The sequence below is a fragment of the Vanellus vanellus genome (genome assembly GCF_965231255.1).
Source record: "Vanellus vanellus genome assembly, chromosome: 3".
Classification (NCBI taxonomy): domain Eukaryota; kingdom Metazoa; phylum Chordata; class Aves; order Charadriiformes; family Charadriidae; genus Vanellus; species Vanellus vanellus.
In genome coordinates, this window is record NC_138907.1 from 32,948,400 (window position 1) to 32,971,406 (window position 23,007).

The window sequence follows — 23,007 nt, forward strand, 5'->3', positions numbered from 1 at the left end:
TCCAGTCAAGTTTTGAATCTCCAAGGATGCAGTCTGCACGACCTCTGGGCACCTGTTCCAAGCTCCATAACCCTTGTCGTGAAAAAGCTTGTCCTAATACTGGAATTTCCCATGTTCCAGCTTGTGCCTGTTGTCTCTAGCCCTATCCCTGTGCACCTTCAAGAAGTGTCTGGCTCCACCTTCTGTATGCCCACCCATTAAATTGTTGTAGACAGCAACTGGATCTCCCCTTAGCCTCATGTTCTGAAGGCTGAACAAACCTGCTTCTCCCAGCCTCTTCTTGTATATCCTGGTCTCTGGCCCCCTGACTGTCTTGGTGGCCTCCCATTGGATTTGTTGTAGTATGTCAGTGTCTTAGCTTGTGCCAGGGATCCCAAAACTAGATACCATGCTGCAGATTTGGTCTTGCAAATGCCAAGCAGAGGGTCCAGAACATCTTGAAAGTGGCTGCGTAAGCCACAGGCTGCCCCAAACGCACCACAGCTAGGAACACTTGGCAAAGGTTCGTATCATAGTTTCATTCTCACTTTTAGCCAGTGTAAGCTAGTACTGCTGTTGAAAGAAGTTAATTGTTAGCTTTTGGGGGTGGTGTGGGGTTGGGGGTGGTGTTCATTTTAACGCTGATCTGCTTTGAAGGCCAGTTTGTTTCCTGGCCACATAAATGGCTGTGCTGGCACAAAAGAATGGGCCATGTGGACAGGAGTGGAAGGAGGAAAAAACAGGACTACTTTTTTTTTTCTGTAGTGGTGCTGGTTTGTGTCCAGTTACTGTGACTAGACTCCACAGTCTAAAGAGACATGGAGAGTTAACTAAGATTAGTGAGGATTATGGCCACAAACCTTTGTATCAGTTAAATTAAAAGCTTCTGTTAAATTTCTCTTCCACTTTTGTAAACAAAATCAAGAAAATTCTGTGTAGATTAATTATATAATTATCTGTCGTAGGTTGATTCTGACAGCAGTTTTGTGCAATGTCCTCTTGCTTTAACAGGCCCATTTAACTAAGGAGTTTTATGAGACTAGCTGCAGAAAAATAAAATTCTTAATTTGCTGCTCTTTTGTACAGTACTATGGCAAATGTCCACATTGGGCTTTGAGTATTGTTATTTAATTTTTTCTTTACATAACCATTAGTTATTTCCTTCAATTGTACCACAGTTTGTTTTTTAAATAAGATTCTACTGAAGGGAGGAACTTAAAAACTCACCACAGTATTTAACATCAGTTGACATTTACCGCAATCTCTAATTATTGGCACAGAATCTGTCTGGCTTCTGCTGCTTTTATGGTTCTTCCAGCTTGTTCCAGTGTTTTTTAGTTTTACCATCCTGCTGTAGATGAGTTAGATGATAGTGGTTTCAAGCAGCTGAAGATCTACTTTTATACAGACTCTGTCCAAAATAGTTTTGTTTATTGGTATAAGCGGTGTAAAGATGAAAAGAAAGTTTTCTGCAAAACCTTTCGCATATCAGTCCCAGAACAATTCTTTCGCTACCCAAGCAAAAATCCTGTTGACTTGGGACACAGCAATCACAAAGAGGGGTACAACGTTAATGCTAAGCATACAGCATATGCTCTTCATTAGGAAGAATATTCTATTTAAGTACTTCATTCACTTTGCTCGTGAGCTTACAGAAGTGCAAATACCAGGTAGATAAACCCAAATTAGATTTACCGTTTCTCTACCAAAAACCAAATCCACTTTCGTCCTGGAAGCTTTGTGACATAGGTGGAATGTTTGGAATTATCGCCCATCGTGAAGTACATTGGAAATTCAGTTAGCCAGTTTCATTCAAGGATTTGTGTTAATCCATTTTTATTCTTGTAACATGATGTGCTAGGTGTTCTGAATACAGGAAAGCATAGTTACTGCTCCAGATATCTTAAAATTCATGCTGAGACACAGACTCTTTATATGCTTGAATATTAGAATGGAGTATATATATATTTTAATAATATTTATTATGTATCCTTAGTTTCTCCAAAGCCATTATTGGTGTATTGACTCCTTGCAAGCCTTGCACGAAGATATATTCAAAAGGTTTTGTGAGATACTTTTTGGAAAAGAAAAAAAAGAAGTCTTATTTGAAAATACTTTTATAACCTTTTAAAAACTGAAAGAGCTTTCATTTGCTTAAATAGTTTGTACTGCAAGAGAAGTTTGAGCAGCATGGTGACATGCCAAAGAGAAAATTGGGTACGTTTAGTTGCCTTTTCATAATTTAAAGCTTACCATATTCTTGTCTGGGATCAGTGTGGTTAAAAAAAGTAGTTTGAAATTGCGTGTGTGTGTTAACCACACCTTGCCCCTGCAGTGCACAAGTTTACCCATCGAGGCCCACCACGCCAGATTCTGCCTCGCAGCGATCAGATCAACAGCACTTGAAATCATTTGTGCGTTTGTCTAAGTAGGGACTGCAGAACTTGGTCCCGTAAGTTTGAAAATTAAAACCAGTTAAGTACTCTGCTCATGATACTAGAAACTCGAGGGAGCGCGTTGGCATAACGTGGCCCTTCAGAGCCTAAGGGTGGCTTCTCTCTCCTGGGTCAGGCTGAAACACAGGAAATGACAGTGGCGAGCAGCAGGAGCTGACTCACAGCTGGGGGCGGTTTGCTTTGGGATGGCTGTAGTGGTTCCTGTCCCCAGCTGTCTGCCCTCCCTCTCTTTACTACAGGCATGGCCTGTGCTTCGTGGAGCAGTTGTTTAATCGCTCTAGTTTACAGTCCGTTCTATCAAGAAGTATGTGCACTGGACTCAAGTTTCAGTGATGCAGAGGAAGGTAGTTTGAAATATTTCAGCAGCTGTTTCCCAAGAAGCTGAGCTGCCCGTGCAGTGGAAGTCAGGAAGTGGAGCGAGTGAATAGGTTCCAAAGTAAGTTTTCTGCTGAAAATAAGCAGTGTGGAAGCTATGCCCAGTTACGAGGCGGTTATCTGAAAATACTTCAGACTGCATTTTTGGGGATCCAGCAGCAGCCTTGTAGTGCAAGATAAAGTAGGACTGCCCTCTTCTCAAGCAAGCAGGACAAGATTTAGTAAAGACAGCAAAATACAGTATGCCTGTTTACTTGCAATTAAAGGCATACTGTATTATGCAGGAGTACTGCCTGCTAGACTGTTTCAGATAAAATGCACTGCATTTTCTCTTTCCTTTCTTCCTGCTTCATTCTTGCTCTCTTCCCTGCCAAAAGAAAAAGTACATGACATTAGACAATGCTGTGCCATCAAAAAAAATGTATGAAGTGGTGAAAATCATGCTTGATTCTGGAGTCTTCACTGCAGATTTTTGGGAAATTTTGCTCTTAGTTGGGTGGAACTAGAAGAGATTAATTTTAAGAGCCAACTGGGAGAAGTTGACTTAAGGTCACCATCTGTTAGAAGAAGAGTTTATCTGTGTTTGTACAGAACCAACACAGAAGAGTCTTAGTCTTGATAGAGGCCTATGGACATGGCCATAACACAAATATATAATAATCTTGTAATGGGTCTGTGCCCAAAGGGGGTTTCAGATAGCTTTTAGGTAGGTATTCCTATCTAAAAATATGTATTAAAGTAAACAGAGTGGTCAAAGTTTAGCAACTATTTTTTTCCCTTGAAGAGATTTTCCCTTGTGATTTCTCTCTAGCTGAACACTAAGAATTTAAAAAGGAATTTACAAAGTTTCTCACTCAGTGATAAATAGCCCCCAACAATAGTGACCGAGTTGCCATGTAGCATTTTTCACATTAGAGCACGAAATGCTTTTGCCATGGCTGTGTCATTGTGTCCATTTCACAGCTGAAGAAACTGAGGCACGTGGGAGAAATGTGATTTTACTAAGGGTTGCATGCCAGGCAAGTCATAGAAGCTGGAACAGAACCCATGCCTCCTGCGTCTCTGCCTAGGCTGCTCTCCATTAGTCTGCTGTGCCTGAAGTACATGCTGATTTCAAACGAGGAGCAAGACATAGCTGAATATAAGCGTAGGAAGTGGTTTCATGATCATCCTATAATACACATTTGAAAAAGACATTAAATAGTGTTTTCAAATGCAACTGTTCTCCAAAAATGAATGCTGTCAGATTATGATTTTCATTTGCGTGGGTTATTTTCCAGGCAGAAATTTTAACGGGCATCCCAGTTGGCAACCTTGAAGATGCTGAAAAGGTGGGACGCATGCTGTTAGAAAGAGGGTGTAAGCTCGTAATTGTTACTCTTGGAGCAGAAGGCTGCATGATGATATCAGTAGAAGAACCCATTCCAAAGCACGTTCCTGCTGGGAAGGTCAGGGCTGTGGACACTACGGTACGTTTTTGTGGTTTAACTGTCTTGCTTTGGAAAAGACTGCTTAAGCACTAAGGGAAAGCAATGAGTAATCATCCAAATCTTTGGGCACTAGCACAAAGGCTAATTTACAATGTGAAATTGATATCTTGCTTCCAGCCTCTCATATATTAAATGTCAGTTCACTTGAGTTTTATAGTCTGTATTGTGGATGAGCTAGAATTATTATACACACTGATAGTATCTTCATGTTCCTCCTTTACCAAAGTCAGTACCTGTCTCTGACTGTAATGTGTGGTGCCAGTGGCTTGAGTGGCAGTTTTCACCTTTGCTCAGTCATATAATTCATCTTGTCCAGAACTCAAATGCTGTGGGAGAAAGGAGATACTACTGCCCTCACAGCCTGAAATTGAATGTTTGGCTCCTCTGACACAAGCATGAATTGCTTACCAAGCAAGTCTAGCCTAAGGTGATCAAAGACATAATTTTTACAGAATACAGTGGAAAAAACACCCCAAAGTTCTTGCTGTTTTATGCTGACTATTTTATGATGATAGGTAAGGGGGTACTTGGTCAGAGGCATTTTAGTCTTGGACATGAGGGTACTTTTTTTTTACTTCCTGCTCAGAATTAAATGCAGAAAGCATACTCTAACAGACCACTAAATACAGTATCCCAGCAAAAAATAAAAACAGGACAGGCAATAGTTAAGACAGCATTGCTATGAAAACCTTACCACATTGCACATATGGGGCTATTTTGTGTTCCTAGTATTATCTGACATAAATCCAAAATAATTCCAGTGGAGTTATTGAGAGCAGAGCAGGTCACGTTGTATGTACTAACTATACATTTAAATGCCTGTTATAATAACGTCATATTACATATGTTCTGTTACAATAGTTCATTAAAATCCTGGAGATTTTACCATCTGGTGCATTCCATATCTGAATTGCATTAATAATAACTAGTTCTTGTAGCATGTTTTTTAATCCATTGGCCTCATACTGCTTCACAAAGAAAGAAAGCAACTACTTAAAAGATGAGGAAACGGGCATAGGGGACTGAAATTACCTAGCTCAGTAGCATGCAGTGGCAGAGCTAGGAGTAAAGTCACTTCATCTAAGATAGAACATCACTCATAGATTAGGACTGTGATCTGCTGATACTGTGGAAGGCTTTGTTTCACTGTTAAATTTAATCCGTTTCAATTTAACTCTGAAACAGAGATAGCTTGGCTTTATTTTCTTCTTTTGCCCCTTTATTATTTAGAAGTTTGACCTCAAGTTAGTGCTGATTTTGAAATGTCCTAAAGTTCTGGTTAAGAGTGCCATCACTGTACTGTACTGTGCATAAGGTTCTTGGTAGGGGACTACAGACACGAAACTGCTGCTGCCTGCTTTTAGCACAGAATTAGAAGTGCCAAGGGAGTGAAAGGCAGAGCTCCCAAAGCTGCCCAGAAGCAGGATTTATTAGCTTGGGAGCAACACCTTGTGAACCTGGCAGTATGGCTTCTTGCTCTGAGTTGATAAATCCACTATTGCTATCAAAGCTTAGTGTTAGAGGTTTTCTGTGCATCACACAGAAGTGATGAAGAAGAAACATGTGTGATCTGCTTCTTCAAAAGAAGCAGAAAATTGCTGCCAGATCAGCTATTGTTTGATACCATAAGATATTTGCTTCTCTTAGAATAAAACAGCAACACTGAAACCACACACTGTGGCTGAAAAGTGCTTTTTATCTTGCCTAGCAGTTCAGAGTTTCATGACTGAACTAATTTAACTAATTTAATGCTCCTTTTTTTTTTTTTTTAAATAAAAGCAATTTCTTTCAGTTTACTGAATCCTTGCCCTGCCTCCTTGTGGCCAACAGGTTATTGGCTTTCACATAGCAGTGAATTTTCACAGTTAATTTTGTTAATCTACTTAAATACCAGTGGGTTGTTTTCAGTAAAACAGCTGTGCTCGGTTTACTCTTGCAGACTGAATGAAAAAAGATGTGTTGGCCTTCCATTATAAAAGTCTTACAGTACTTAGACTGATCATCACTTTGCCTGAAAGCAAGTGGTTTTAAAGCAACCCTTCCAAACACTAAGCAAAATAATGTCATCCTCAACTAACCTGGATAGCTCTATTACCAAAATAAATACTAAACCTTCTAGTAGGACATGTTATTCTCTTCAGAGGCATGTCTGCAGTGGATCCTTCCCGAGAGGAATAAACTCAAACTGTAAGGTGGCTTAGCAAGTTGCCACCTATCCACAGAGTATTCAGAGCTGTTCATGTGCATGTTCTTAGCGTGCCATTTGATACTAAACAAAAGCTGCTACCTTAAACTGCCCTGACTTCAGCCTCTTGAGGGACCAGGCAGTAATTCTTTAAGCTACCATAATCCAATCACATCTGGTTATGTGCCTTTATCCATATTGACATTATTTGGCTTTGCGGAAGGTAAAGTTACTGCTAGACAAAGAGTTAAATGATGTGTGTAACCCATCATAGGATTTGCAAAAGGTTGCAGAACCCTTATGAAAACAGTCTGTATTAAACCAGAGTATTTAGAAGATATAAGATGAGCTTCAAAGGCCTCTTCCACTGTAGAAATTTTCCCATAGCTGCCACAACAGCCCAGAGTCCTCTCTGCAGCAGCGTAGCTTCAGTACTGCCTCCTGGTCATTTCTGTTGTCCACAGCAATATTGAAAATTTTTGATGAGAAAATAGTTGGGTAGGTACAGCCATGAAGATCAAGAATTTGAATTCCTTGTCCCAGGTAGTCTACTCCCCGTTCTCCATGTTTATAGGTTCATCAGAGAGACTAAGGGTTGACAGATCGTAGAGCCTGGCTCTTCCTCCTAGCCCTTGAGATGGTTAATCTAAGATTTTATTGGCAGAACACCGGGAAAAGCTGGCTCCATCTCCTACTCTGTGGTGGAACATGAATCTTCAAGATTGAAAATCTGGCATCTCTCACCCACACTAAATCAATACTATAAAGGGGAAAAAAAGGCTTGTTGATTTTTTTTTTTTAGCGCTAATTATCTTAATGTGGGCTTTACTAATGTATGCAATGCTTCCCATGACTGTTAGCAGAGCTCTCCATGCAGAGTCCAAAACATGTAGAGCACGAATAGTTGTTTAGAAGGAAGTTTTGCAAGACATGGTATTGTAAAGCTGAAACATCTGTTTCTCCTGTTATAGCTAAATAGTGCAATGAGCTTTTGTTAAGAAAATAAACTTTCCCTTCATTTTACTAGTTTCTGCTAGCTATTTTCTATATGCAAATTTTTAATAAAAATAAAAAATGAAGGGATTATTGAAAAAGCATCCTCGAATTTTCTGTACGAAAGAAGTATCTGATTGAGCCCACTAGCCATATCAAATTCCAGGGACTTGGTTTAGAAGTGGTAATGGTTGGACTTGATGATCTTAAAGGTCTTTTCCAGCCATAATGATTCTATGAATTTGTATTTGAAGCAGATGACGTATCTAAGAGACATTTGACACATAAAAAAGTACTAATATGTACATCATATAAGAAAGGAATACATTATAATCTATTTTCATTACTTTAAATAGTTGCTTTTAAATCTACTTGACTACATCAAGTTAAATATGTGCATTTACTTTATTTTTGGAAGAAGCTATTTCCATTTTAGGTGAAACTAGTACATGAAGCTGCACTAAAATAGCTGTGAAGGATAATTATATAATTCCGTTTATATGACACTTCTTCAGTTGGTAGCAGAAGGTTTCACAAACCATTCACAAATTTGATAGGCATTTCATAGAAAACAATAATATATACACCCATTTTGCAGTTGCGTGTGTGTGTGTGAAGCAGTTTGCCTGCTGCTGAAGCAGAAGCACAGCTGAGGTGGAACACAGCAGCAGCTTGCAAACACAGCTGTGGGACACGACCGAACACCAACAGGTCAAAATTGTACTTGAGGTGAAGTGGATGATCTGTGTGATGAACCACACAATGATCCTGGATCGTGGCATCTGCTGCAGCAGTAGCTCTGCATGTGCCGTCCCGGCAGACATGCACAGTCTGAGGACAGAGAAGGCCACAATGTCGTCCATATTGGAGAACGAAGCTCTGCTCTTTTTGCCCCTTCACCCTCGCTCTCCCTCTCTGTTTCTGACAATCATGCAAAGTGTAATTTACAGCACTATTTACATCTATTTACATTTACTAATTATATTCCATTGAAACTGCCAAGGAAAATTTGTCAGGAGAATGTAATTACTCAAAGCTGGAATTTGGCCAGCAGTGAGATTAGTTCTCTTCCATTTTGCAAAATAGCGCTATGGGATCTTACACAGCCGAGCGCTTCAAGTGGCAGCTGGGGACCAAGCTGAAGCCCTGAGGTACTGCCGGAGGCCTGCCTAGGGCTTGGAATGTGCAGGTGGGCCTTGTGGAGCAGGTGGGCTGTCTGGAGTTCCAGGTTACTCAGGGTCTGGGCTTTAGAGGATTGTCCCTGCCAGGCCTTCTCTGGAGATGGGACAGTCCAGTGGTTGGTGGCTATGGCAGGCTGGAACATGTCTGCTGGCTCTGGGGCTGCACCCTGGGGCCTGGGGCTTTGCCTTTTGTTGTGGTTGCTCCTTGCAGTTGAAGGTGTGGTGTCCTGTCTAGGATCCGTGCTTCGAATCGGAGGGTTGGCACAGCCAGGCTCTCTCTTATGCAGGAGTATTAGTGGAAAATGGAAGCTGCCCTACTGCCACTCCCCCATTTCCAAGTTGCAGCATAGAGGTCACTTTTTGGGGGGAAGTACTTAGGGTTAGTTTTTGTAACCTCTAGTTTGCTCCAGAGCCCATTTTGGATCAAGATGCTGAATAGCATCCATACATACCTGCATCAGTTAGGGTGACTTTCAAATTTCCCTCCCATCTGGTCTTTTAAATACATAGTACGGTTGCTCTGCTTAAGATCTCATCGGCTTCTACTTGACCTCTAGGTTTATACATGGCAGTGTTGTGTGCACAAAAGTCCTGCATTAGCACACTCACAATCAGGAGATGGGGCATCTGCGTATCTGGCTTAGGTATGGATGTGGTCTCTGTAAAGGCAAGTGGAGACACTTGGGTACACAATATTTAGATGAAAACTTGGAAACACTTTTCACAACGGTGCCCCTAGTAATCACAGCAAGTCCGTGGTCTCCCTTTTCAATCTCATGGAGAACCTAGAGTATTTAAATTCACAGTATTTCTGAGCACAACCATTAAATTTCCCATATAATTTCTTACATTACTAGCATTTTCCCTGTCTGGCTGTGCTTTTCAGGTACAAAGAGTGCACAGCCTGCAGAGGGAAGCTAAGGAGATCACAGGTTTGGGTGCCATGGTTATAAACAGGAAACTCATTTATGAGGCACGATAAAATTCAAAATTTAATCTACTCAGTTATGCCTGAAATTTGACATGAGTGTATGATTTATTCTATATAGTCCTTCTCCGTACGACATTCTCAGAGACAGATGATACATACTATTTGTCATAATCATAAATGTTACCATTATTTTTTCATGTCAGTTCTGCAAAATGAAGGCTCATAGCTACAGTATGAATTTGTCATCAGATGCTTTGTGTTCAAATCCTATTAAGTTTCCCTCTGATTTCTTATTACAACATATTAGATCTGGCTCTTTTACTATGGGAGAGAATTAAAAAGGCTGTCTTTGAGCAGTAGAGTGCTCACTGAGCAGCTTTGTATTGAACTCTGAAGATGTTACACAATCTTTATTTTAATAAAGGCTCAAATAAGTATATAGCTATATAATTTTAGATATGTCACAGTATTCAGGCCTGTGGAGTAATTGCGGTCTAAAGAAGCCAGTGTGGTTTAGCGATTTGAACAAAGGACTGAGTAAGAGTTCCAGGGCTCTGCAAAAGACTTGCTGTAAATCCTTGGGAGAGTTACTTGTCATCTTTGTATCCCAATTTATCTGTCCTTAAATTGGAGCTGCTATTAATGTATTGCATATAAACCATGAGAAGTCTGTTAGAGATCAGAACAGAACCTGGGAGGCCTTTTTCCCAGGCTTGTCATACAACCTCAGGCCAGTTGTGCTTCTTTGGGGGCTTTACAAACTCATTGAAGTTCTTCTGCTTGAAGTTGAGAGGTCTTGTCTGTAAAAATATGGTTTACACTAAAATTCTCTGACTTAGCTGTATCTTCTGGTTTGGAGGAAGCCTGAGCCAGAGGAGTGAAGTGGACACTGAAATAAAGCCTTAGAATATAAATAAATCCAAAACAGTCCTCCTAATAACAGCAATTCTTTGTCTCCTGACTTTGTGGCCTAACGTCTGAGGCTCAAGGGGATATAAATACAACACTCTGCGCAATGACTAATTACTCAAAATTCTGTGCATCAGCAGAAGTGGGACTTGTGGTTGACTCTAATATTATCAAATGCCTTTGCTATTTAATAATCTTGTAGCCGTACATTATTTAGCATGCTGTTTGCACAAAGAACAGTGATTTTATTTCAGCTATCTCTCAACAAAGTAAAAATGCAGCTGGTAGTAAATGAAGCATTTGGCAGACAATGTGTCTGATGTACAGTTCTCTAACTTGCTAAGAACAGAAAAATGTTGTTGAGTGTTTAACCTTTTCCTACCCAAGGATGTAGCGAGACAAAGTGACCACAAAGGGTAAGGTCTTTCTTCTTTTTCTTCTTCTTTTTCTTCTTCTTTTTCTTCTTCTTTTTCTTCTTCTTTTTCTTCTTCTTTTTCTTCTTCTTTTTCTTCTTCTTTTTCTTCTTCTTTTTCTTCTTCTTTTTCTTCTTCTTTTTCTTCTTCTTTTTCTTCTTCTTTTATCTTCCCTTTCTTTGTCAAGGAAAGAGAAAGAGTTACTATCAGGCAAACAGCTTATCTATCACTGGGGTTTATTCACACACCAACACAGAGTAATTATGCCCAGAGCTCCCATTAACATCCCGCAAACCGACAGCATAATAGCTTCCTTTCTTTAACATGCAACCAAAATAGGTTAATAAATAAGTTTAGTTCCAGTCATAGCCCACTTTCTGACTTAGCCTTCTGCATTCCCGCTTTTACAAATATGGAATCCATTGAATTTTGGAACAGAAAAACCATGAGGAATAAGTTAATCTGCCAGACACTCCAATCAGCAATCGGCACTGTAAATCTATTTAAAGCTGCATCTATTATGTTCTGAAGTTCAGCTGAACTGTGAAAGGGCACATGACTGAAATCACTGCATTTGAGTTGACTCACAGTTAAGTGTAGATGGGAATTGCTTGGCTCAACACAAGTTTCTGCTTCTGATTCAGACCTTCTAAAGACACTTCAGTTTTTGAAGGCTTGGTCAGTGGCCTAAGGGTGTACAGGTATCCAGTGACGAGAGGAATTCCAAGAGTTGCATCCCTCTGCATTGGCAGTTAACTGAGAAAAGGTGGAGCAAACTGGATGCGCCCTCTTTCCCCTTTGAGAGCGGAAAGCTATATTATCCCCATTCTACAGATAGGAAAAATGGAACAAAAATGTTAGCTATTAGGTGCTCTGAAGCGCTAGCTAAAAATGTTCTGCTCCAGGTTACACAGGGAGTTGGGGTGATGTAGCCAAACATGAAGCACAGGCGTGTGTTGCCCGATGCTACTCTCTTACTTCTAGACAACATTGTTATGGAAGGAAACACTGTTTATCTGCCTAGTAACTGTCTATTTTAATCTGTAGGAACAAACAATGTAAACAAAATGAGCAAACAGAAGCAGGCTTGTACAGAACAATTTGCAGCCTTGTTTTCCAGTGGAAGATTCCACAGACCACCCAGACTTTGCTCTAGTCCTTTTCTCAACCATGGACCATCTAATTAAATCCCTCTTCATTCCTGACTCGAAGTGGAAGGGAGCCTAAAGTCCTGTACGGTTCCTTTCCAGATGGAAATGCATAATTTGATAGAGATAGAGCTGACAGGGAGAAGTGGCCCAAAGCAGTGTCAACATTTGCCACAAATTGCATTAAATTACAAGGGGGTACTTAATGAAGATGTAGAATAAAAAAAGATTAAAACCAATATTTAGTTTTCTATATCCCTTCTAAGATGGTAGAGTGCCAGGCAACAAAAACCTAATAGTAAAAGTGAATTTCTCTCAGTTACTTCAGTGATACCAAGAACTCTTTGGTTTTGCTACACACCATTAGTATCAGGTCATGACATTTTGTCCCATTGCGTCCAACAGCTTTGTTCCATATACATGTATACATATACGTAAAGTTGCTATGCACCTTACATTATTTACTACTCCTGTACTCACAACACGAAGTAAAGTACTATGCTTACTGCTGTTTTGTAGATGGGGAACAAAAGTACAGAGGGACTGGCTTGTCAGTGGCAAGTGAACCTGCTTCCCATGATAAAACCATAACTTCTTCTCTGTGCTTCTCTTCAAAGAGAATTAGGACTGGAGGAACAAGTAACAAGTGGTGTCCCTCAAGGGTCAGTACTGGGTCCAGTCCTGTTCAATATATTCATCGATGATCTGGATGAAGGGATAGAGTGTACCATCAGCAAGTTTGCTGATGACACTAAACTGGGAGGAGTGGCTGACACGCCAGAAGGCTGTGCTACTTTACAGCGTGACCTGGACAGGCTGGAGAGTTGGGCAGGGAGGAACCTAATGAAATTCAACAAGGGTGAATGTAGGGTACTGCATCTGGGGAGGAATAACCCCATGCATCAGTACAGGTTGGGGGCTGACCTCCTGGAGAGCAGCTCTGTGGAAAGGGACCTGGGAGTCCTGGTGGACAACAGGATGACCATGAGCCAGCAATGTGCCCTGGCGGCCAAGAGGGCTAATGGCATCCTGGGGTGCATCAAAAAGAGTGTGGCCAGCAGGTCGAGGGAGGTCATCCTCCCCCTCTACTCTGCCCTGGTGAGGCCACATCTGGAGTACTGCGTCCAGTTCTGGGCTCCCCAGTTCAAGAAAGACAGGGATCTGCTGGAGAGCGTCCAGCAAAGGGCTACGAAGATGATTAGGGGATTAGAACATCTTTCATATGAGGAAAGGCTGAGGAACTTGGGTCTCTTTAGTCTAGAGAAAAGAAGAATGAGGGGGGATCTTATTAATGCTTTCAAATACTTAAAGGCAGAATGCCAGAGGGATGGGAGGAGTCTTTTTTCAGTGGTGCCCATTGATAGGACGAGGGGTAATGGGCACAAGCTTGAACATAGGAAGTTCCATCTTAACATGAGGAGGAACTTCTTCACTTTGAGGGTAGTGGAGCACTGGAACAGGCTACCCAGAGAGGTTGTGGAGTCTCCCACTCTGGAGACGTTCAAAGCCCGCCTGGACACTATCCTGTGCAACCTGCTGTAGGTGACCCTGCTCTGGCAGGGGGGTTGGACTAGATGATCTCCAGAGGTCCCTTCCAACCCTGACTATTCTGTGATTCTGTGATTCTGTGAAAAATTTAGTCAGGATATGAGCTGTCTCATTTTTTAGAACTGGACATCATTGCAGATGTCTACGTAAATGAGAAAGTACATAGCAGTGCAGAGTTGCTTTGCATTGGATGCTTCTTGAAGAGGCTGTTAAGAGGTTTGTGGAAATGTGCTACGAGGACAGGTGCTTTGGCTCCACTACTGTCATATTGAGAAATATTCCAGTTTGGAAGTTAACCCACTTGATTGGCCTGGACAGAAAAAAAGTAGGGACGCTGGCAGTATTTATGCATCAGCTCAAATGTTTTGTTTGGGAGCCAGAACACGTGAAGGATGCAGCATCCAACATCTGGGCGTGAGCTTACATTCTGATGAGGTCTAGGAAAGCTGAGTTCAGAAATATCTTGAAGCTGTCTTTGTGCCGTCTCACTTCTGGGATGCTTTAGTAAATGAACCAATGGTATAATTTATACAGGTTGAGAGCAGAATAGGAAATGACCCTTCTATTGCTTCTCTTGAGCTGTGGTTTGCAAGGCAAGTCAAAATCATTACAGCAGAACATGATGCATCCCTTTTCTTGATTTGCTCTCCTCCCTTTGTCTTTATGATGAAGCCAGCACAGGGTCTCCACCAAGAGGATGTCCAGTCCCGGTATGTAGCTCACCCTTGTTCGGAGCAGATATTGGGCCGCCAATGCATGCACACAAGAGTGTCAGTTGTAATGGTGCATAGCACTCTAGGATATCTGAGTTGCACAAAGGATGGAGAGGAAGGAAGACCAACTGTGTGCAGCCATCCTTTCTAATTAAATTCCTGCAGTTAAAAATAGCTACTGGAAGCTGGGTCTTCTGGCACATCCAGAGCATCACCTTCCCAAGTATCTTTTTCTGGCCTGAGCCGTAGGAAGTTGAAAATGTGATCCGCTGTGTAATAGTGCAGCATATTCTTCGCCAAATCCCTCATAATTTTTTACCTCATGCATTCATAGTTAGTTTACAAATGTCATATACCTCCTTTTCTTCTTTAAAGCTAGTCTCTGCAGACCCAGGTATCATCCTGGCTGTCGTGGAATGCAACCTACTCTTCTCAAGTTTGTTCACATCAGTTCTGGCGATGGTGAGAGAGAAGCCAAACCTGGCTTCCGAGCCCCTTGCCTCCTTAGTTACCCAGAAATTCCAGTTGCAGTAATGTTGATATTGAACTAAGACCTGATTTCCCCCAACAGAGTTTTCATTGCCAAGTAATTTTGGTCACTACAGAAACCAGAAAGGTTTGCGTTGGATCGGTGATATTGCATAATTAGGTTTTCAAAAGAACAAGAACAGAGAAATGAGAATAGTGGGGAAATCAGGCTTCTTGCTTTTGCAAGTTCTAACCACAGAAAATGCCAGAAGTTTTATTTCTTATCATCAAGAATAAAGGAGTTAATCTTTAGTAGCCTGTCCCATGGACAGACTATATTTTACAGCTTCAACTAGACAAATGGAAGGAAGCTAAAATTGTAAGTTTTGGTGATTGATGGCAGTAACCTGTAGGAATGCCTTTAGTGGTCAGTTCGCAGTTGAGCATAATGATTTTGTCTCTTTTCTCAGATTCTCAAATTCTGGCAGCAATGTTTGTCAACTGCCCATATGGCTATAAGGAGTATTGGTTTTATTAATTTCAAAGCACAAATAGACACAGAAATACAGGGAAAAGGTAAGGAAAGTCTCTAGAAGTTTGTCCCTCATTACTGGTGTCTGTGATTTTGTTACTATAATCACGAAGCAGGTAGTATGTTTGCTGGAAAGATCCATTTTACAGGGAATCCCGCAGAGAATGCCTTTCTGTCAGCAGCAGTGCCTTGGTGCTCACCTACTGCTGAAGACGATGAGCGAGGTGCAGGAGCCTTGTTTTCTCCACACCCACCCCACAAGTTAGGGACAACAGAATGGGTGAGTAGCAGAGAACAATATTCTAGAGCAGAGCAGCAGTTCTGGCTTGTGGGGCACATCTTGCTGAACTCAGAGAGAGGAGCTACAACTCGAGTACTCATCAAAAAGATTAGACAAACTCAGTAGGAAAAAGAATGCAGGGAGCTGGCAAGAGGACAATGCTAGAGTGAGCTCAGAGAAAAAAACCTCCTGAAGTTTGATGGTGGGTTTTTTTTCCCTCCAGGATATGTAGTTCAGAGGTAGGCGGGAGCAGTGGCCAGCCAACAAAGGCTAGATACTGTGGTTTTGAAAGAGGCACTCGAGCATATGGAGCTTTCGTGCAAAAAAAGAATGTTTTTTTGATCAATTCCAGGCGAGATGGCAGTTGTGTCATTCTGAGTGCATCTCATCAGATTAGATGGGATCACTAAGAGTCTTTTGGCATTTTCAGTCTGAGAGGGAAAAAACACATGTGGCTAGTAAAATTGCCCAGCCAGGAGATTTCCCCCTTCTGACTTGGCTGTTAGATTATAGGGTCCTGAAGCCATGTCAGCCCCTGACGTGATACTGGGTAACACAGTTGGTGGCAATTTGGCCAGTTCTCTCCTGGTTGGGGAGCTCATTGTTTGGAAGGGAAACCCACTGCCAGTATTTGTAGTGTACTATCAGAATAATGCAATGTATTCTGGGCAGGGCTTGGGCTCTAGTTTCATTGGTTCATTAAATGAAATTTGTGAATTAACACATAAGCGTGAGCTTTGTTAGGAAGAAATTGCAAGTTGGCATGAGTGTGACATGAATAATGAAGGGAACGAAGTACTTCTCAAGGAAGTGAGATAAGTGAAGCTTTTGATTAGAGTAGGAGAGTAGCTGCGTGTTGTTGAGTCTTGATAAACCAGTTTGAGGAGCACAAATCAACCTTCTGAGGAGCTGCTATATTTAGTGCTGAGCTTCAACCGCGACTGATTCCATGCAAGTTCGAACTTTGGGAAAGGTAGATACAGCTCCTATAGCATGTTCGACTCAAAGCCTGTCTTATTTCTGTTAGTGGCGATGTCTGCATGCTTCCCTGTTGTTGACACATCTTAGTATATATGGTGTTCTTTGCAAGAGTGCCACTGGAGAGTTTTGTATTGAAGCTGAAGTGTAATGAGAGTTTTCCAGTACTGCGTTTTGTAAGTTTTCTATATGCACTCCAGCAAAAAAAAAAAAAAAAAAAAACCAACAAAACAAAACAAATGTGGAGGGTTTCCTCTGCTGGTTTTGAGTTTCTCTGTGAGGTATGAACTTTCAGATCAAATGAAAGGAGGTCACAGATCATAGCTCAAGTGTGAAACCAGGAAAGAAGCAGGAACCAAGGCACAAGCTAACTGAACCTTAAACTGAAAATTTATGCAGAAGTGTATCCTAAATTGAAATACTGCCTGCCAAAGTATCTATGACTCTGGTAGCATAGGAATCAGAGTAGTGGTGAATTGTATGGTTGCTGGGAATCTCACAGGTTCAGCAACATGGATCTGCTGTTTTCAGAACGACGTGTGCAGTTCCTGGTTCAGTGTTCTTACTCCATTGTGTAAGAAAGAAATAAATTCATCACCTCTCATTAATGCTCTCAGGAGTTGAAAGGAGTTTATATGAGCATCATCACACTGAATTGTTTCGATGATTCAGAAAACAGAGTGCTCCCTGTGGGTGAATACTTTGTTGGCTTTCTGTTGGCTAGTCTGTAGCACAGAATAACTTTCTTCCCTGGTGCTGAGTGGCATACTGGAATATTATTACCTGGCAGAACGAAGATCTCCTATGCTGCCTCCCAGATTTCTCTTAGTGTGCACTAAGAGAAAGCAACCACCTCACAGACATCTTGCAGTATTTTTCTTGTAAACAGAGAGGCGGAAGCTCCTCTGTTCTGATCCTGACTGAGAGCAGAGCTGTGAGCAACTCGTGGAGGTCCACTTACTAATTTTGGATACCTCAATTTTGGGGTTCCCAAGCTGTGCCTCGTCTTCGAAGGATGAGTAGCTCATGTGACTCCTGTTGAAGTCTGGGCAAGATCAGGAGCTCTGGATTCAGCCCACAGATGTCTCAAAGTGGGTGTTCTTAACATTCTTGATCTTAAGTTGGGTTCATTTCCCGTCATGTGAAATGAGAGCACTATTACCTGCCTTCAAAACAGATGCTGTGTAGGGGCTTTGAAGTGTAAAGCAGGACTGTGTGATATTGCCAGATCTCTAGATACTTTCAGCTGTGCTTTTTAGATGACATACAAATTAAAAATTACAGAGTTGTGAATGTTGTATGTTTTATTTACAACTTTCACCACAAACCAGATAACTTTTCAGGGGGATTCATGCATCTGTAATGCTTGTCGCTGATCTTTTTAGAAACAGTGAATAACAATCTAGTAGGATGTTTCAGAAAGGAAAGAAAATGCATGCAGGAGGCCTTGTATTGAGATTAATCTCTCAGGAATGCAGGGGGTTAACGGTCAGGCTGATTAATCACTGTTAATGAACCATCAGGAAATCTGTCAGGAAGTGGGTAAAAATTCCTGATGGCTGATGCGAAGCATTGTGTGGTGTGCTTTGGTTTTGATGTTTCCCAACTGATAGTCTACAGTGGGTGTAGTTTAGCTACCTCTAAGTTCTCAAGACATGTGAAGGACCAGATGACATGCTGCCCTTGTTCAGCTTGAGTAAGTGAGCAAGAAATTTTCCCCGTGCATGGCTATGCAAGTACGATGCAACATAAACGCAAGAAAGTCAGGGATTACTCCTTCCCACGGCTTCCCAGAACAGAGTCTGGAAAAGATACAGAAAGGAAGCGTGATCGTTCCCTCATTCCTCTGGTCCGAGCCCACAGGGTACAGGGGGAAGAGTGGAACGGGCGGCTTTCCCTGTGTGAACAAGGAGCCAGAGTATTAAGACTTGGATATGCAACCGAGTTAATGAATTGCCTGGTGTTGACCGAGGGTGAGGTTTCACAGTTGGCTTAAGCTGATCCAAGATCATGCTGCTGCTGAAAGGAGTGTTTCTGACCTCTCTCTCCTTTGCATTGGACGGACTAGCTATCGTGGTAATACAGCCGCTTGCTGATCTGGATGGAAACTCATGTTTCTTGGTCAGTGTTGGCTGGCTCAGTCTTCAGACGGATCAGAGAACTGATCTGCCTGACTGCTTGGCCGCACGAGTGCTAGATCTGATGTAGGGGAGGGCGTGGGAACACGAGACGAGGATAAAAACATGAGTGGGGACTGAGCCTTTCAGCAATAACATAACCGTGGATTGGCTTAAGCCTATTATGAAACTGCAGTCTGAATCACTGGAATTAAGAGCGCACTGTCAACCTACAGGGAATGCAAATTAAAATGTGTTAGCTTACACCTCCCGCCGTTGTTAAACAGTGGGTGAATACAGCCATTCTGCACGTGGCTGGGAGGAAGGAGCGTGTGGTGGGGCAGTGGCACAAAAGTTACCCGTGACTTAGTCTGGAGTGTGCAGACCACATCAAACAGCATCAGTGTGTGTTTGGGGAAGGCAGAGGGGAAGAAGAAAGCAACAGATGAGCTCCACAACCATGGATTCTCTCTATATATTTTCCTTTGGCTTAGGGTAACATGTTCTAGCTTGTCTTCGTGACAAGACTGCAGAAACACTTAGTTACCAGAGCACAGATTAAGCTCAGTAATGCAGTTGTGGATCCAGACGCTAAAGGTCTGGGGCACAGTGGGCTTCTCCTAGTACTTCCCCTTTATCTTCAACCCAAGTAGCTTTGCAGTGCTCTCTGGTCTGCACCAAAAGCCTAACTTAGACCTAAAAAGGCGAGCCCTGCTGTTTGTTTCAAGTTCATCTGTTTTTTATTGCAAAATTTGGTAGTTCCACATTCCACTTTTTATCATTGTGTTCTGGCTCAAAACTCCATGCACAGATATAGGAATAACTGTGCCAGTGGAAAATCTCTTTGTAATTTTCAAATGTTTCAAGTTTTAGAGGTTCGTGTCCACAGGTCTCCTCCTGTAAACAGAGCCACACAGAGCCCCACCAGAATCTGTGGGGTGCTCTACAAGGACGGCAATCCTTCCACACAGGATCAGCAGCCCTGGACACCATGGGAGTAGTCACCCTTGTTAGGCCTTGAGCTTAGGAAATAGCTTGAAGATAGTCAGATTAATTTCAGGAGAGTTCCAAGGTAGTGGAGTTAGTTTAATTTAAAGACTGTCTTAATTGAAACTGCCAAACAGTTGGAACCGTTTCCTCTGGTGAAACATAAGGAAAAATGAAGTGGGGGGGATATTAAACTCCCCCAAAATAATAATAAAAAAAAATATTTCACAGGCAAATAAATGCAAAAGTCAAAAAAACAGCCAGTAACATTTCCAGAAATAAACCATTCTCCATCACATAGAGGATAAACATGGGCTGTTTCAGAGAGAAGGAAATCATAAAAATAAAGACCAAAAAAAGAGCTGTATAACTGATTCAACCACTGTTACCAAGGGATATTTTACTCCCTGAGCATTTCAGCTGAAATTATCTCTTAGCTGAGACATAGACCCTCTTGGCACAAGAGTGTCTGAATATATCCCGAAGGCTGGAAATGTTTCTCCGGTTCCACTAGTAACCTTTCATCAAAGCACAGCCCTGGGATTCTTGTAGGGAGACATAGGCTTTCCCCACTTCTAAGGAACAGCTAGTGAGCGTCTTTGCTGGCAGATATTTTTGTGTTACGTAGGGCTAATTTGTAGTTCGGGTACAGCGTAGGCAGGGGTACAGCAAGGAATGCTGAGCAGATGTGACAGAGAGTGATAACATCCTTAGCATAATCCAGTATCACACAGTTATGGAGTGCTATAAATACTACAGGAATTCTCCAAGGCCCAATTCCTTCAACAGAGTTGGGTATGTCTGCATTGCCATGCATTTAGACTGCACTAAATCAGTGTAATCCTCAGGCTTCGTTTGTTTGTGCACTGCTGTGAATGCTCCTCGGAGACTATAAGCATCACTGCAAGCAGTATCGTTGATTCTACATTATAATGCAGTTTTTGACAGCTTTTGGATTGATGTTTTGATTTATTCACTAAATGAAGAATTTACCATTACAGGCATGCCTAATGTTTCTCTTGTACTGCTATACAACACATCATTCCTTTTAGGACTTGGTAACATTCTCTTACAATGTATTTAATGGAATGAATCCATGTAAGAAGAGTGTACATGGACTGTGCCTTCTTGGAGCATCACCCAAGGAAGGTTTTCTGAGGTTGAGTAACAACGCCAGGCTCCAGAAGCCAGAGCCCCTCTCCTGTTCTAACGTGGTTGCCATTACTCTTGCCCAAGAGGACAGGCTCGGAGGGCCAAGGATGAGCAAGAGGTTGCCCTGGAACACGGCAGCACAACTGCTGTGACACTGTGAACTGTAGCTTTTGGCCTCTTGGCCTCCAATTTATTTTGGTGAGCAAGTCATCTTATTGTATAAGTGAAATGCATTCTATTATTCTACACATGATTGAAAAATGCTTCGCTTGCTGGAAAGACGGTTGAACAATATAGTTTCCACTTACAAAGCACTTTCCTTAAAAAGCTTCTTGGGGCAGCATTGTATAAAAATAGTTAAAGTTGTGAACCAGCTTCTGACAAATCAGGACTAACAAAAGCTAAGGTATAAATAGCAGTGTTTTCGTGGGTTTTCTCTTCTCTAGAGGCAGAGAATCCCAATCAGTGCTGGATTGTAACAAACAAAAATGCCCTTTTCCAGACACGCAGGAAAACAAGGACCTTCCAGACTAGTGGCATGGAATATAAATAGGTTTTCAAAAGTGCTTCAAAACCATAAAACTTAGTCCAAACCGTAACATTTGCTTTTAGAATGAGCCACGCCGTATCAGACAAATTTTTTTTGATCCAGTTCTTTATTTCATACAGACTAGCATCTCCTGCTTTAGAGAAAGGTTAAACAAGTTATATTTTTATAATTATGAAATGAACTGTCTCCAGGCACTCAAGGATTTGAGGATTATCTCAAAGCCTGCAACATACTAGGATTCCTGGAAGACAAATGCTGAAGAATGTAAAATATTACATATTCTGTGTTTATGTTTTGTCAGTGGGCAGAATAAATGTACCTTGCTAGTCATTTTCAACATTCATTATTTTTGCAAAGTAGGTGTTTTTTTTTTCTTATTGCTTTGAAACAGCTAAATGTAAAACTAGTATTTGCTAACCCAGAGTTTGGATAACCTTGATTTTACTCTGAGTCTGTTCCTTCTTCTGCTCTGCGCTGACCTTTTCTGAATCTACCAAACCCAATGTAGTTTAAATCCGCAATACCAAAGAGGGAAGATCTGTTTCTGTAAGCCGAAAATAGTTCTTATTGCAGCTATCCTTGCAGCTGAATCAGTTCTTCTATTGCTCTTTAAGTCATGTTTGACCAGTCATGTTTGCGCAGACCAGAAGCAAGGCTGAACAGGGTATCTACATAATCAGTCTGATGCGTGCGGTTTTCAGGGTAGTGGCTCCTATATTGAAAACACCCCCCACACAAAACGTTTACTTACCAACAACTGAATTTATGATACCCTTGGGGTCTGCAGTAGCTAAGCTTTAGAGATACTGACTGCTTCAGTCTCTGTATGGGAACAAGGATTTTGGCAAAAGTTTACTGGCATCAAATCCTTCTGTATATTCTCCAATCATCCCATAATCTTTTCTTTTGCAAAAAAATACTAGGGGACCTTTTTCCGTTCCGCACGGAAGTCTTCACCTTCTTTTCCACCTTTGTAGGCATTTAAGATTGTTCAGCCTCGCCAAAAGGGAGATCTACAGCTCTCTCATAACCTCAGGGCATCACCCACAAGTGGAGCAGCACAGTAACGTTGCAGGGAGAACTTATGTTCCGTCTCATCGTCATCCAAACTAAGACCTGGGTGATGCACGATTAGTCTTTTTTTGCTCCAATAGGAAATAACGCAGCAATTATTTGGGGCAGCATTTAGTTACCTCCATTAAAAGAAACTATCAAAATGACAGTATGCTGCCCCATGCTGCTGCTGAGTAATATTTTATGCTATATGACACCAGATATTCTGAGTATTCCTCATTAAAATAATATTTGGCCACTTCCACTACCCAGCGATCACTGTATGAGAAATATTTGATGTAAAAATGACAAGTTCTTCCTGCTAGAGCTACAGGGTAACAGATCTGCTTGCTGAAATTCTACTTCTGTCTGTAACAGCAGCGCCAAAATAGCTTTAATAATTAATCATGCACCGATTAGATTATAAGCTCTGAGATGGGCTGGAGATTTTTGTATTATGCATCAGACAAAAGCCACTGGCAATGCTTAACTAGCAGTCACCTGCTCCTGCTCCACCTGCCATTGTGGGAACACTCTGGAAACCAGAAATGAGACAAAGGCCCAACAGA

General features: G+C 41.6%; 1 protein-coding gene across 2 annotated transcripts in view; it reads left to right on the forward strand.

The window, feature by feature from the left end:
• Positions 1-23,007, forward strand: part of RBKS (ribokinase) — a 70,599-nt gene that overhangs the window by 44,551 nt on the left and 3,041 nt on the right. For both annotated transcript variants that reach the window (XM_082480807.1, XM_082480808.1), the window contains exon 7: positions 4,091-4,279. In XM_082480807.1, the coding sequence (XP_082336933.1) occupies positions 4,091-4,279 (189 nt within the window). The remainder of the gene's footprint in view (positions 1-4,090; positions 4,280-23,007) is intronic.